The sequence below is a fragment of the Mauremys mutica genome, chromosome 10 (genome assembly GCF_020497125.1).
Source record: "Mauremys mutica isolate MM-2020 ecotype Southern chromosome 10, ASM2049712v1, whole genome shotgun sequence".
Taxonomy (NCBI): Eukaryota; Metazoa; Chordata; order Testudines; family Geoemydidae; genus Mauremys; species Mauremys mutica.
In genome coordinates this window covers 33,052,929-33,067,322 of record NC_059081.1, presented here as the reverse complement: position 1 = coordinate 33,067,322, position 14,394 = coordinate 33,052,929, and the positions used below count along the sequence as shown (strand labels likewise).

The 14,394-nt window shown below is 41.5% G+C and overlaps 1 protein-coding gene across 3 annotated transcripts in view; it reads left to right on the top strand.

The window, feature by feature from the left end:
- The window catches only part of LOC123343344 (fibroblast activation protein alpha), a 56,579-nt gene extending 42,450 nt beyond the window's left edge, over positions 1-14,129 (top strand). For all 3 annotated transcript variants that reach the window (XM_044978414.1, XM_044978412.1, XM_044978413.1), the window contains 7 exons: positions 990-1,184; positions 4,076-4,130; positions 8,787-8,886; positions 11,176-11,240; positions 12,163-12,235; positions 12,511-12,584; positions 13,774-14,129. In XM_044978414.1, coding sequence (XP_044834349.1) covers positions 990-1,184; positions 4,076-4,130; positions 8,787-8,886; positions 11,176-11,240; positions 12,163-12,235; positions 12,511-12,584; positions 13,774-13,875 — 664 coding nt within the window. In that variant the 3' untranslated portion in view covers positions 13,876-14,129. The remainder of the gene's footprint in view (positions 1-989; positions 1,185-4,075; positions 4,131-8,786; positions 8,887-11,175; positions 11,241-12,162; positions 12,236-12,510; positions 12,585-13,773) is intronic.
- Positions 14,130-14,394: the final 265 nt, after the last annotated feature.

Below are 14,394 nucleotides of genomic sequence, written 5' to 3'. Positions count from 1 at the left end.
CCTGATCCTATTGAAATCAATGAGAGTTTTGTTGTTGATTTCAGTGAGACTAATAGTCCTTCAGAAGGAGAATAGGAATTTGTAGAATATTGCTTGGAGTCAATTCCATTGCTGCTTCCATGTACCATGAGACTGCTTAAGATACACATTATGGGTTTCACTGTTGTTAAGTTTGGAAAGTATGATATGAGCCTATCGGAAGTGGCTAAGAAGAAAAAATGTAAACATTGTGGGCTAGAGATTATCCCCAGCTTTCATTCAAGTGTATAAGAAGTAAAACCCTTTCTGTTGTCTTGCTCAGCTGAGTAAGGTGTGCTCAGACTATGATGCCAGGTATCAGGGAGAAAGCAGGGGCTGCTCACTTGATATTCCCCTTAGTAAGCAAGTTGGCACAAAGGGGAAAGGAGGCCTTGCCTCTTCCCCACTCACTGCTGGTCAGATTATCAGTCCAGATGCAGAGGGGTGTGGAGTCAACTGTATCCCAACAAGGGGTGAGGTAATTCACTCTGCCAGAACAAGGCAGAGAGGGGAGGAATTGTGACTTTGAGGCATAATATCTTCTCAAAGTTCCTCTTGGGACAGTGCAGCCATGGGCCATTCTGGGCCAAATCGAATGGCTCAACCTAGTACTACAAGAACTGAAATGGATTACAGCTGGCAAAATCGCACACCTATATCAGTAAAGGTCTGACTGTTTCTGTCTACTGAATACCACAAGCCTGTTCTGCCTTATAGGAGAAGATATTCAGGGAAAATATGAGACACCTGTATGAGACACAGTCACTTCCAGAAATTTCCCCTCTCCAGAATTAAGATTCTGTTAGGCTGCCCACCAGGGTCTATGCATTCAAGAAGTTTCTTTTATATTAAATAAGATCTGAGGTTTGAGCTTTAGTTATTCCATTATTCATGTCCTGTATTTAATAAATGCTTTGTTTAAGATCACCCACCAAATCTAAATCTAAATAATCTGCGAATATTTCCTTTAGGTATGGAGGACCTTGCAGTCAGAATGTAAAGCACACATTTGGGATTAGCTGGATAACCTATCTTGCAAGCGGAGAGGAAATTATTGTTGTTCTTGTGGATGGCAGAGGGACAGCTTTTCAAGGTGACAAGATGCTACATGCCGTATATCGAAAACTCGGAGTCTATGAAATTGAGGACCAAATCTCAGCAGTGAAGTGAGTATCACAGTAGGATTCAATAGAATCCCTTCCACATGTTAAGCAACACTGAAGCAGTGGTCCATGAGACAGATTAGTAGATGCATTTCAGGGTCTTTTGAGCACCACTTGGCTGGTAACTGCTAAGAATGAAAATCTATATTGGGGCCCCTCACTGCCTCCAGTAAGCAAGACAAGAGATGGGACCCGTGGAGAGGAAAAGTTAGAGGTACATGGTACCCATGTGGTATCCCCTGAACTCATCACTTGATATCCATAATCACTGTAAAGGGGGCACTTAATACTGCTACTTCAGTTCTTTAAGCGTAATAATGTGCATGTCCATAATGCCTTTGATCCTAGGATCTGAAAGCACTTGCCCACGATCAGACATGAAGTCTGTGGTACAGCTGTACCCACATTTCTAGACTATCTGAGATCGTGTTCAGTCACAAGACCCATCTTCCTTGCCATTCCAAGGTAGCAAGAAATGACAAGAGTGTCTGGGGCCAACAGGTGCTGACAGCAGCCTCTTGCAATTCCTCCCACCCATGCTGCTCTGCATCAAAGTTATCCAGACTGCAAGTGCTCCAAACAGATATATCCCTCCTGAACGGAGCCTCTGGACAGAAAAAAGGACTGAGGGTCTTATGAAAGAAGCCTCAGTTTGGGATTTCAAGTCACAAGATACAACAGCACTACCAAAGCAGGTGTTTAGAATGGGAGGAGGGTTCGTGTGCTGCCCCAGGGGAGCTGTGTTGTAGGGGAGAGGGATTAATTTTGTCTTGGGGAAGGTGCCCCAAAGGGGCTGATTGGTATCTAGGCAGACTTTTTTGGTGCTGTGGAGGCTGAGTGGGGTGAATGGGTGCCCCACCCAAATGATAGACCTGGCTGTGAATAGCAGAGCCAGGAATAGAATCCAGGAGCCCTGACACCCATGTCCCTGCAATATGTGCTTGAGAGCACTGCCTCTAAGTACCCTTATCTCTTCCTTCCTGTTTCTGCTTAGTGATCTCTACATTTCCTCCTTAGCTATTATTGCATTAAGTATCGTGTTGTTATTATCCTTTTCATTGAAGACTGAAGCAGACTACCTGTTTTATCATTTCAGGCTTCTAAGTGTCATCTGTTATTTGCTTTTCTTTCCTGAAACATTGCAGTGACATAATCACTCACTTTATGAGAGCATCAAAGTTATAAATTACTTGTTATTGCTCTAAAGTGACACTCCAACGTGAAAGGGGTCGAAATCGACCTGTCAGAGACACAGTGAGGCTAAGGTGCTTCTGCAGCTGCAGTCTGGTCTGAGAGCCTGTAAAGGAATGGCTGAAATTACCACAGACTTTCCATGCAAACTTTCCCCAGTTCACTGCCAGCCTCTACACTCGTTTTACATTGTGTGTGTAGGATGGCTTCTGCTTCATTTTGCCAGTCTGTCCCATGACTATGGGGCAAATTTACCAGCAAGGGACATGCACCCTGGTGGGGGACTGCCCCCCGGGGAGAGAGGTGCTTTAAGCATAGGAGCCCAGCTGGTGAAGGCTGCAGCAGACCTGTGCTGAATTAGTGCACCCTCTGGAAGCCCACATCCCATGTCCCTCCCAGCCAATAACTCCTAATTGGGTGTGGTTCTGGCCACTTGTGTGGGCTTCCTGGCAAAGGAAAGTTTGCAGCTGCTGGTAGAGACCCTGGGGTGAATCTGGCCCTATTTGGTGCATTTGTCACTATGCTTCCTCTAAATGTGGATGTGAAGATGGCTGAGAGAAAGAAAAGTGAGATTATATAGCTGAACAGGGGACTTGCCCTTGACCTACTAGTTTTTAAATTTTCTTGAGTCTTTTCCCTCCTCCTGCCTCTTCTTCCCTGTTTTACCCTATTGTGTGCTGTGATCTGCAGTGATAATTCACCCACGTTTATATAACTTTTTTTCTAAGTGGCTTCTTTGGAAAGATGTCCCTGTGCACAAACCCTCCTTCCCTCTCTAGTATGTTTCCTTCAGCAGACTGCATCATTGCAATGGGATGCAGAGACAGGAAACCCAGCGCTAGTGATCTGGTTTTCCCTTCAAGCTGCTTGATGATCAAACAGAGGAGTAAGGCATAGCCCTTCCCTCCTCTCTGAGCTTTATAACATGCATCTGCAGGGAGCCTTGGGAGAACTTTTCCTTGTTATTCTGAGCGTGCATGAGCGTGCATGACACTTTACAGTCAAATAAAAGGGCAGGGTAGTTTAAAACCTCAGGGCCTGATCCTGTAAGGCACCTCTGGGGAGTCACAGAGCACCGCTGGAAGTTGAGTATGTTGAGCACTTTGCCAGATCAGGCCCTGATGTTAGTGACAACACAGCAAAGGCATTAAGAAAAGAGTGACTGGAATAATGGGAAAAGGGGAGTAAAAATAATGAAAGATCAGGAGATATATTTACTGGTGTGTATGCATCTTATTAGCTCCTTTAAAATCTCTATATATAGATAGATTTAAATTGGGAACACAGTCAGGAATGAAGACCAAAGGGGGTATCAATGATTTCCGAGTGTATCTTCTTTAGTTACTCTTCCATGCTGTGACCAGTACTCCCACTGGGCTCCTTAAGCATTGCTTTCAGCTATGCCGTGGCCTCTCTACATAGATGAAAATAAATGTGCATTTAAATATTAAGAGTAAAAAGTAAACAAAAGGATGTTTCATTGATTCAGATGACCATAATGGTCCCGTTGGGCCTTAAAATCCATGAAGCTGTGACATGGTCCTTTGTAGAAATCAGATATGCTTTCTGTTCTTCGTGGTACCCTAACGTGTCTGGGAAGCATGAAAGAAGCTTGACCTCTTTTTTTATTAACTACATGTAATGTAAATAATCCTATTGGGTGATCAGAATGGCTTTATAATTGTGATTTTTCTTTTAAACAGAAAATTTATAGAAATGGGTTTTGTTGATGAAAAAAGAATAGCAATATGGGGCTGGGTAAGTAGTTGCTGTTGTTTTTGGTATTTCCTTATTTACCTTTCTTAATCTTACTGCAGTCAGGGTTGTCTAAAATTCGTCTTTGTTTTCCACAAAGTCTCTCTAAAGCTACTTCTCTAAACTTTTGTCATAGTAAAAAAAATTTCAAAATCAGATTCGGTGAGGATTTTCAAACCCTTTGAGAAGCCTGTACTGATTTGCAGGAAGGCCTGGGCTGAATTTTGAGTAGATCTCAGCTGCAAATATGGTTTTAGGTTGAAACCAGGCAAAGCTCAGAAGTTTCATTTGGCTTCACTGCTAATAATGGCGTTTGCTTGAACATGATACTCGCATCAAAATTCAAGAAGTGTGAAATTATGTGATCTGAAATTAAAAAAAAACACTGACTTTGGCATCACTCTGACTTCCCGTACTTCCTGATTTTTGTCTGGCCTGGAAATAGTGTATGGAGTTGAACTTCAGAGAAAATAAAGTGCACCAAACCTCTTTCCCAAACTAGATTTTTTTCTTTTACTGAAGAAGTGAAAGGCTGAGGACTGCACACGCTGGGGGCTGGGGGACTCCAAGTAGGGATGGGCAAACCACATTGGATGAGATAAGAATCAGGCCAAACCATCAGCTAGAACTTGAATCAAACCTAAACCTTTCGAGGTTTGGAAAAGGTTCTTTGTCTTCGTTTGACTTTTCCTGTGCCTTTGCTCTTCCTGATTGGGTTTGGGACCAGTGAAATACACAAGGAAAGTCATTCTCACTGCATTTCTAGGCCAGTCAAAACCAGGAGGTATTGGGGATCTTCCATAGCTTATTGTTATATTATCCTTCATTTTTAAAGGGACATAATTGTAAACTAACCTCCTATTGGCCAGATTCTGCCAGCCCTACTTACACTGAGTAGTATCTTAGGGTGGCTGAGGGTCAGATTTCTAGAGCAGAATCTGGCTTTAACAGAAGAGAAAGAAACAACTATAATGACTGTCTTTCCCTTTGTTACCATTCAAACTTCAGGATAAGATCCTGGTGTTGAAAGTAGTGTTTAAGAGTAAAGGATGAGCAGTGGCCCAACAGTAACAGACCTCAGTAGCTAGAACACCTTATTGACTACACTGGGATGTTAGCCACCAATTAATTGATTCTTTCCAATGTGTTGCTATTTATAAATGTTGATTTTTCTCTGATTATCTTTCAAAAAGAGTTCTAGTTTCATTCTCTTTAAACAGGCTGTCTTTTTGCCAGAATTCTTCTCGTCAGTCATTGTTTATTTTTTCTTTTGTTTTTCCTTGGCCCAGTTGCCACATGAGCAGCTTACCTAGAATCACATTACAGGACAGAACTTGAAGATTCAGTTGAACAGTAACAAACAAAAGTAGCCGATATGAGATGATATGTGAACAGGGCTGCTAACAGCTTTGCATGAAGTTTATATTAACTAATATTTTAGGTACTGTGATCATACACCAGTGCAAAATACCTAGATACAATTCAATGCAGTAAAATGTAATTAAATGATACCTCTATTTATGAGTAGGTAATTCTGATATAACACTTAATATTTTGGGGGGAAATCCTTATGTTTCTGAACTGAAAAAAATTTTTTTTTTAAACCAAGATGCATTTTATTTAAATAAATAAAATTACAAGTTTCCCTTACAAATGATGGAGACAAGGTGGGGAGGTAATACCTTTTATTGAGCCAGCTTCTGCTGGTGAAAAGAGACAAGCTTTTGAGTTTACACAGAGCTCTTATTCAGGTGTGTAAGCTCAAAAGCTTCTCTCTTTCATCAACAGAATTTGGTCTAATAAAAGGTATTACCTCCTCCACCTTGTTTCTCTCATATTCTAGGACCAACATTGCAACCGTACAAATGATGACATTTGACAGGTCTGAAGTATCATGGTCCAACATTAGATGCATTCTGAAAATAATGGCACTTTATATTTTAAGGAGGAAGCTGTCATTTTCCCACTCAGTCCACCCAAAAGCCTCTAGAGAGCTAATATATTTCAATAGAATTGGAAATGCATTCCTCTTTTGTACCTAAATGTCCCTATTCATAGTCTGCATGTGCTGGCAGGTATGCATTATGTTTTTCACTTTTTCAGATTCACCAATCTCTCCGGTACAGCAAAAGCTTGTAAAAGACTGTTAAAGCAATTCAGGCTTCAAACTTCACCTCTTAACCTGCTATAGCACAATAATCTTTCTACTGCTGGTTCCTTATTTTCTGGCCTTGCTATGCTGATTTCTGATTTGGATAAATTCCCCTCAAGTTAGCTGAAAAATAATTGCATAAGTTCTCTGCTATATCCTTATTTGTTGCTTCTAGTTATTCCTCACTCTCATTTCAAGTTGGATACTATTTAGAAGGGGGTGGGGAGTTGCTTTATTTTTGACACGCAATATGATTAAAACCAATACATTCATTAATTTCTCAACTTCCCTTTATATTTTGAACACAGAGGATAAGAATGCTCATCTGCAGGATTCTGAACAAGCCCCTACTCCCCTCTCCTGGCTTCTGTCACTCCCCCCCTCTTCCAGAAAGAATGGAAATCCTTTATCCTCCCTAGCTGTTCATCCAAGCACTCACGCTCCCTCAGTCACACATTCTGCTCCCCCCATCCCTATCAAGCAGGCCAGATGCCTACACACCCAGTATCAACTGTTCTCAGCTGCCAGCTCCACCTCTTTGCACACAACCTTTCCAAACTCCAGGCTGATTCTTCCCCTGGCCTGCTCTCCAAATATGAACTAATTCTTCCCTGCTGGTTCCCAGCCTGAGGGTCAGGCCGGGAACCAGCAGCAGGAGGGAGGTGGAGGAATTGCTTGCCATCACAGAGTTTTGACAGCTGGCAGCTGATCCTTTAAGAAGGGTGGGTGGGTTTCAGGAACAGGAAATTATGCAACCATGTGGACTGGCCATCATGTGTTCAATTATGTGTTTGAAGTAGTCAATACTGAGGCATCAGATTCTAAGCTTCTTTATTTGGATAGGATGCCAAACAGAACTCAGCTTCTCCACTTTTCTGGTCTTTAACATCCAGAGACTGGAGTCATTCTGTTTTCTAGAGGCCTTAGAAATGAAACTTGATGCCGAATGAAATAGAGTGCAAATGACATGGGGCCAGATCCTGGCCTAAATGAAGGTCCTTTCTCTCCAATCTTGAATGGAGTAATAAATAATACTCAAAGGTTACTTAATACTCCCTATCCCCAACATTCCTGTAATAGCATCTGAATCTGAGAGATGCTTAGTACCTGTAACTTATTATCAGACCCTCAGTCTGTTAGAAACAAACAAACAAAAAAATCACATCGTAACATCTTGTAAATAAAAGCTTCCTATCTCACGTAAAATATTGTGTTTACCTCAGCAGTTAGCTTATTAAGACAGAGGGGGAACTTCAGTCAGTTTTTTTAATGAGTTGCAAGAATATTTTCCTCACCCTTGCAGAAAAGAATCCAAAAATCTTGAAGAAAACATATCAGAATCATATATAGGGATAGACAAAGGTAGAGTATTTTCCCTTTATTGCTGAGAAAACACAAATTTCAGTCCAATCAGGCTTTCTAGTTAGTATAATTAGTTGACATTTTTCTTTCTAAACTGTTTTTCGGTGGAAAATTTGGTTTTTGACTGTGACATTTTTTGTGAAAAGTTTTTTTTTCCATGAAAAAGTTCCACTTTTTGTTGGAAACACAAACACTTAAAACCAGGGTGACAAAAAATCTATTTTAAAAAATGTTGCTGACATGCTTCATGGGAATGATAGTTTGAATGTCTCATTACCCCAGTTCTCCCTGTGGGTCAGGTCCTTTAGTTGGACTACATCTGCTATAATGTGCCACTATCAGGGATTTCCAGAATGCACCAGAGTAACTCAGCAAGAAGGGAGACTGTGGTGCATTTTGGGAGATGTAGTCTGCCCAGGGAGCCTGGCCCACAGAGGATCATAGAGACATGAGATACATGGTTCCCATGAAGCACTGCAGCAGCATTTCCAAATCAAAATATTTGGTTTTCAGCTGAAATTTTTTGCTTTTCAGATGGAAATTTTTGGCTTGGGATTTTTTGCTGAAAAGTCTAACTTTGCCATAGGAAATTTTGACTAAAATGATTTTTTTTTCCATTTCTGTCAAAATTTTCTGCTAGGAAAAAAAAGTTCCAACCAGCTCTACTGGGCAGCTCTGCAGCACATGGACATTGTTAAGGCATTTAACAAAAGCCTGACCTTTCCGTGGGGTATTGTAGTCTGCTTTAAAGCCAACATCCATAGCTTTCCACAACTTGTTGTCCATGGCCTCACATATTGGGCTGATTCAATATAAAAAAATTTGGCAGAAAATTCCATTTTTGGCTAGGTAATTCAGTAGGTGAGGAATACTGGGATTTGTCCTGAAGCAGGGTCCCCGATGAAGCAGTAACACAGATGGTAGGAAGAGATTAAGTGATTAGATAGAATTGTCTTTTCCTTTTGTTCCTCACAAGGAATCAGCCAGACTCAGTTTGTGCTGGTGAAGGTAAAACCTATAGTTGCTTTGCCCCATGCTATTAAAGCAAATGTTTCCTTTGAATGTAATGTTTTGTTACTTGGATTCTCAGAGAACAAAGAAATAGCTACCTGCACAGTATTAACCTGCCTGTGATTTTTCTCCAGTCCTATGGTGGATATGTAACTTCTCTGGCACTTGGATCTGGCAGTGGAGTATTTAAATGTGGAATGGCAGTGGCTCCTGTCTCCAGCTGGGAATATTATGGTATAGAAACATTTAATAAACACTGACTCAGAAAGCATGACGTTATTGCAAGAGCTCAACAACTTGAAACCTAAAAGAAAATAAATTGTCATCACCAAAATAAAATTCCTCAGAGCTTGTATTTAATCCTTTCTCTGCTGCCAATAGCTGCACCCAGCCTTTTGGAACAAATACTGTGATCTGGAAGAGGGTTGGCTAATCTCATTTATGAATCTGTGAAGCCCCCTATGCATCCCATGTGCATTCAGTGATGTGCTGGATGGGGCTTCCTGGAACTACTTGTTAAGTCTGCCACTGAATTGAGGGGATAACTTGGAGGTGATTTCTCTGCCTTTGAGGGAGTCATCCCTCTCTAGTTATATTATCCCTTCTAGAAATCACTTATCCTTGCAGCTCATAGAAATATTTCTGAAGGACAATTTTTTGCCTTTGAGATGGAATTGTTTGTACCAGATCTCCAGTATTTTCAAACGTTTTTCCTAGCAGGACTTCCCATGAAGAGTCTTAACTACTGCCCCCATTTCCTTCCACACAAGTTGAATGCCATGTTGCATTAATCACAGAATATCAGAATTGGATGGGACCTCAGGAGGTCATCTAAGTCCAACCCCCTGTTCAAAGCAGGGCCACTCCCCAGACAGATTTTTGTCCTAGATCCCTAAATGACCCCCTCAAGAATTGAACTCATAACCCTGGATTTAGCAGGCCAATGCTCAAACCACTGAGCTATCCCTCCCTCTGTCTGTTGGGGTCTCATTTACTCGAAGCATCCTTGACATCATGCTGACCCTGTACAGGGGTCTTGCATGTAACTACACTCACTGTGGATGTAATGCCTCTTGTTGGGAGGGTAAGGTGTCAGCCACCATTATGCAAGCACTCTTGCTCCACCTCCCCTTTCTGGAGAAAGGTATTGAAAAAGTGGTGTTGCAGCACTGCAGTGGTATTGTGATTCCACAGATTTCCGCGAGCCCCCCAGGATGAGCTACAAACATGTATGTGGCACACAGATGGCACTGCCCTAGGACATTGACTGTTTATTTCTCCCTAGACACAGTTAGATGTGTGTACTGATTGTGTTAGATCTGTCAGCAGTCTCTGATAACCCTGACCATAAACGATCATTGACTATCCTGTGGGCCTTTGCAGAGGCAGATGGAATGGCTGCATAATAATTTCTAGCCTTTCTTCCCAAAAGGATAGTCATTGAGTAATTGCTCTTACCTCCTACCTGGATTGAGCTTCAGCAACTTTTATTTAATGATGGTTCTGCCACTGGGAAACATGGGACCCTGCCCCAGTGAGAGAAATGAGGCTGTAAAATGTATCCTTTCTCCAAATCCTTGTGCCATTCATAGCTAGTCAATTAATGACATAATGCTACCATCTTCCAGCTCACGGATCCCCATTCTCCTGAACTGTGAGGTGCACATTACAGTAGGAACTCCATAGCATTTCACTAAACAGCCTGGCAGCCATAGAAGAGCACTTGTAAAGGTGTCCTGAGTGGGCCCTTAAGCAGTAAGGTGCCCCAGCTGAAAGTCTGAGATGCAGAGAGGTTTGCTCTCACCCATGTCCCTACATCAGTCAAAGACTAAGAAAGCAAAGAAACCACAGCATCTGGTGTCAGTAAAAAATGGACAAAGACCTGAATATCCCATGCACAGGGCTTTATACCGCAGCCTACATCTCCCATTCTCCCACAGTGTCTGCATACACATTGAACAGGAAGGGTCACCAGGATGAAATCCTAAGGGACTCTTCCCTGCTTCTGAGTATAAAATAATGTGTTGGTTACAATAAAGCTCTTGATAGTCTCTCTTGTGTGTCCCCTTGTGGCAGTAGATTTATGCTGGGTTACTCTAGCTATTGGTTCCTGGAATTTATCCTACTAGCTAAAGCAATCTCACCCTTTGTCTGTGGGACTGGGTGTTCCAGGTAGACTGCCAAAGCTTATGTTTGATAGCTCTCAGGTCATGGTACACGACTTACCTGTTTGCTCAGCCCTTTTATTAGGTCACTCTGGGTTGGGTATTTCTGCAGGGGCAGATAAAGTGACAATATATTTATCAATTCATCTTCATCAATGATTTTTGTATGTAGCTGGTTTTAGTGTAGCGTGAGGCAGCCAGGAACTACAGTGATGGATGCCACAGAACTCGTCTAAAACAAGTAATACACTTAGGCTGTATTAATGGAACTGTGTGTAGTTTAAACACATACTCATAGTATTCAACCATTAGATGTGAATATATTTTGTCTACAGCTCTCTTTTTTTTTATATAATAGCATCTATCTACACAGAGCGATTTATGGGTCTTCCGACTGAGTCAGATAATCTCAAACACTACAAAGTAAGAATTCTCTTCATTGCATTTGTTTTCCTCAAACTTAGAATCACATTAGCAGGGAGGAAGGGAGTAGTGGGGAAGAGAAATCATCTTCTAGCCCTAGTAGTATCAGCCCTATAGCAGTGAGAGCTACTAGCATGGAATTCACCTGCCTATAGTTTACTCTTTTTTCTTATATTTAATAGTCTTAAATATTCTATGTTTAAGGGTCCTTGTTGTCCCACTGGAACAGACAGGGTCAGTTCAGATAATGCTGCTTACCTTCAGCATCGGGGGTGGGGGCCCTCACCAGTTATGGGTTTAAATTATTATGATTACTGGTCGTTGTTGGGACCACTTGGTGTGGAATGCAAGCTGCTTTGTGCAGACTGTGGTGAAATGACATGAACCTCCTAGGTAATCAGATTATCGTCCCTAAATGGGGGCACATTGCTGGTTCCTAACGGTTTAACAGGAAATTTCCATCCTTTATTCATTCCCCTGATTCCCTCCACAAACATACATACCAGTTCTGAACACATTTAGGGCCTTGTCCAAATCCCACTGAAGTCAGTAGAAAGGCTCTTACTGACTTAATTAGGCTTTGGGTTAGGCCTTTAACGCTCATTTCCAAACCCCATCCAAATGGCAGAAATCCCAAACTCTTCTGGCAGAGCATTTTGGTGTAAGAGGAATGGCATTGCGGCCAGTGGGAGGGATAGGGTGGGGGCTTGAGATTTCTGTCAACTAGCCCTGGGAAAAGCCTAGAGAATATATCTGGCTTTCATTCCAAGCCCAGAGAGTAATAAATAATCACTACTGTCGTTATAGTGCCAGTTTATATGATGATTCAGTTAGTTTTATACTATGCAATGAAAGCCTTTTACCTACGTGACTAAGTGGTCTAAATTGCAGCTGCTGAAGTGTTCATTTTTCCCCTGAACAGAATTCAACTGTGATGGCGAGAGCAGAAAATTTCCGAAACGTGGAATATCTTCTCATCCATGGAACAGCAGATGGTGAGGTTTACGAAAGGCAGTTCAAATACTGAGTGACAACCTCTTTGTTTGAGAAACGTTAAGCATCTTTCTTTGACTTTGATTAGAGTCAGTACTTAGATGTTTGGTCCATTTCCATAGGGTATATAAAGAGTTGCTTACTCATTGTTAGTAATGTCAACTGTATCACTCGATAATCGATGGACTGAACTTAATGCACTGTAGCTTTAAGCTATCTGGTATTTACCAGATTTTAATAACCCACTCTTCCGTTTTTGTTCTGTTTCTTTTTCCAGATAATGTACATTTCCAGAACTCAGCACAGATCTCTAAAGCTTTGGTTAACGCAGAGGTGGATTTCCAGGCAATGGTAGATAAGAACAGACTATTTTTCTTTTTAAGCATTGGCTTATAATTCCTCTTACATCTGGGGACATTTTAAAGAAGCTCACTTTAGCCCAGTGAGTCCCATAGTGTAGCTTGTGGTCTGGGGAACACAGATAATGTACATTTCAGAACTCAGGCATCTGGATAGTAGGTCCAGAGGGAGAAGAGAACAAGTTGTCAGGGAAGCCTATGCAGGGCAGCAGGGGCAGAGAGAACAGAACAGACAGGAGAATGGAAGGGATGAAAGAAGAGCAAAAGGGAGGCCAAATAGACAAAACATTTATTGCATCCATGCCAAGCTTTGCTTCTTCTATACCCTTCAATCCTGGGCTAGTGACAGATACACCAGCCTTGTCCCTGTCCTACCTCTGTCCATGAGCGCCCACACACAAGTACACCGGAAACCCCCAGGGCACTTGGGTTTGTGGCACTCCATAAATGTATGGACCATTGTGTGGACTTCAGATATCCTGCATTCCCCTCCAATACAGAAAAAAAAATGCTGGTTCTGCTGCATTTGCAGAGAAGAGAAGGACCTGGCCTAAAAAAACAATACTTTGGATTTCGGGGTGTCTTTATGACACCTGGATGGAAATAACTTAAGGCAAGTTGTCCAATTAAAAATAAGTGAAAATAATTGATGCTGTTCCAAGGTATAACATAATCCACCTAAGTCACTGTTCTCAGGATGCTGTATATAATGCCCATGGCACTGATATAATGCTGAATGATTTGGACAGAACTCCACAATTTTGAGGCAAGGGCTGTTTGATGAGAGTAAAACATTGCTAGCCAAGTCTGTCGTCTTAATAATCCTACTGCTAAGGACATGCAACACATGCCAAGGACTCTTGTCCCTGAGGGCATCTTGGAGTGTTTTTGCTCTGGCTTGATGCAACTAACTCACCAGGCAGCCACTCTGACTCACAAATCACAGATTATTTAGAAACTTTGTTCAATGAGAATATGAATATAATGAAAACTGATCAAAAATTATGAACACAAAACAAACAAAGATCTACCAAGTCACTGCCCATTTGCCTTTGTGAGGCACCTTGCAACCTTTATGGGGCTGTAATAATAATTAATAGAGATCAAGCTTCTGGATTGTTTACTTAATGTAGGATGGAGAAATCAAATGTGCTTTGTTGGGTTTTTTTCTTCTTTTTCAGTGGTACACTGATCAGGACCATGGAATTCCAGGCCTTTCAAGTAAACATCTTTACACCCATATGACCCACTTCCTCAAACAATGTTTTTCCCTGTCAGAGTAACAAAGGTATTCTCAGCACAATGAAGCATCTTATACATGACTGAGAGCTAGACGTGCCTCGATTTAATGCAGTTGTAACTGTGCACAAATTAAGTATATTCTGCAGGTGGATTAATAGTTAAAGATTACGATACTTTTAATTTGGAGTTTACATCTGTTACTGATGTTGTATAATAGCAGATAATATACCACTACAGGTTTGGGCACATTTAACACCGGCTTGTTAGAAAAAAATAAAACCAGAATTTAAAATGCTATGTGTGATTATTGTTATCTTGCATAAAACTCGTGTTCTGGGTTCTGGTTCATGTTCCAGAGATAGATGCTCATTTGGGAAGAAGACGTAAAGCCGATTGAATATGCTTGCTTAGTTACATTAATAACAGTTGAGAGAGCAATGTGATTTGCTAATTAATGTCCCAACCATAGTAACCGGGGCAAAACCTAGTGCTGGGTGAACGACACCAGGTTTGGAATTGCAGTTTATATAATCATCCTGAAGCTTAGATGCTTGTCCAAA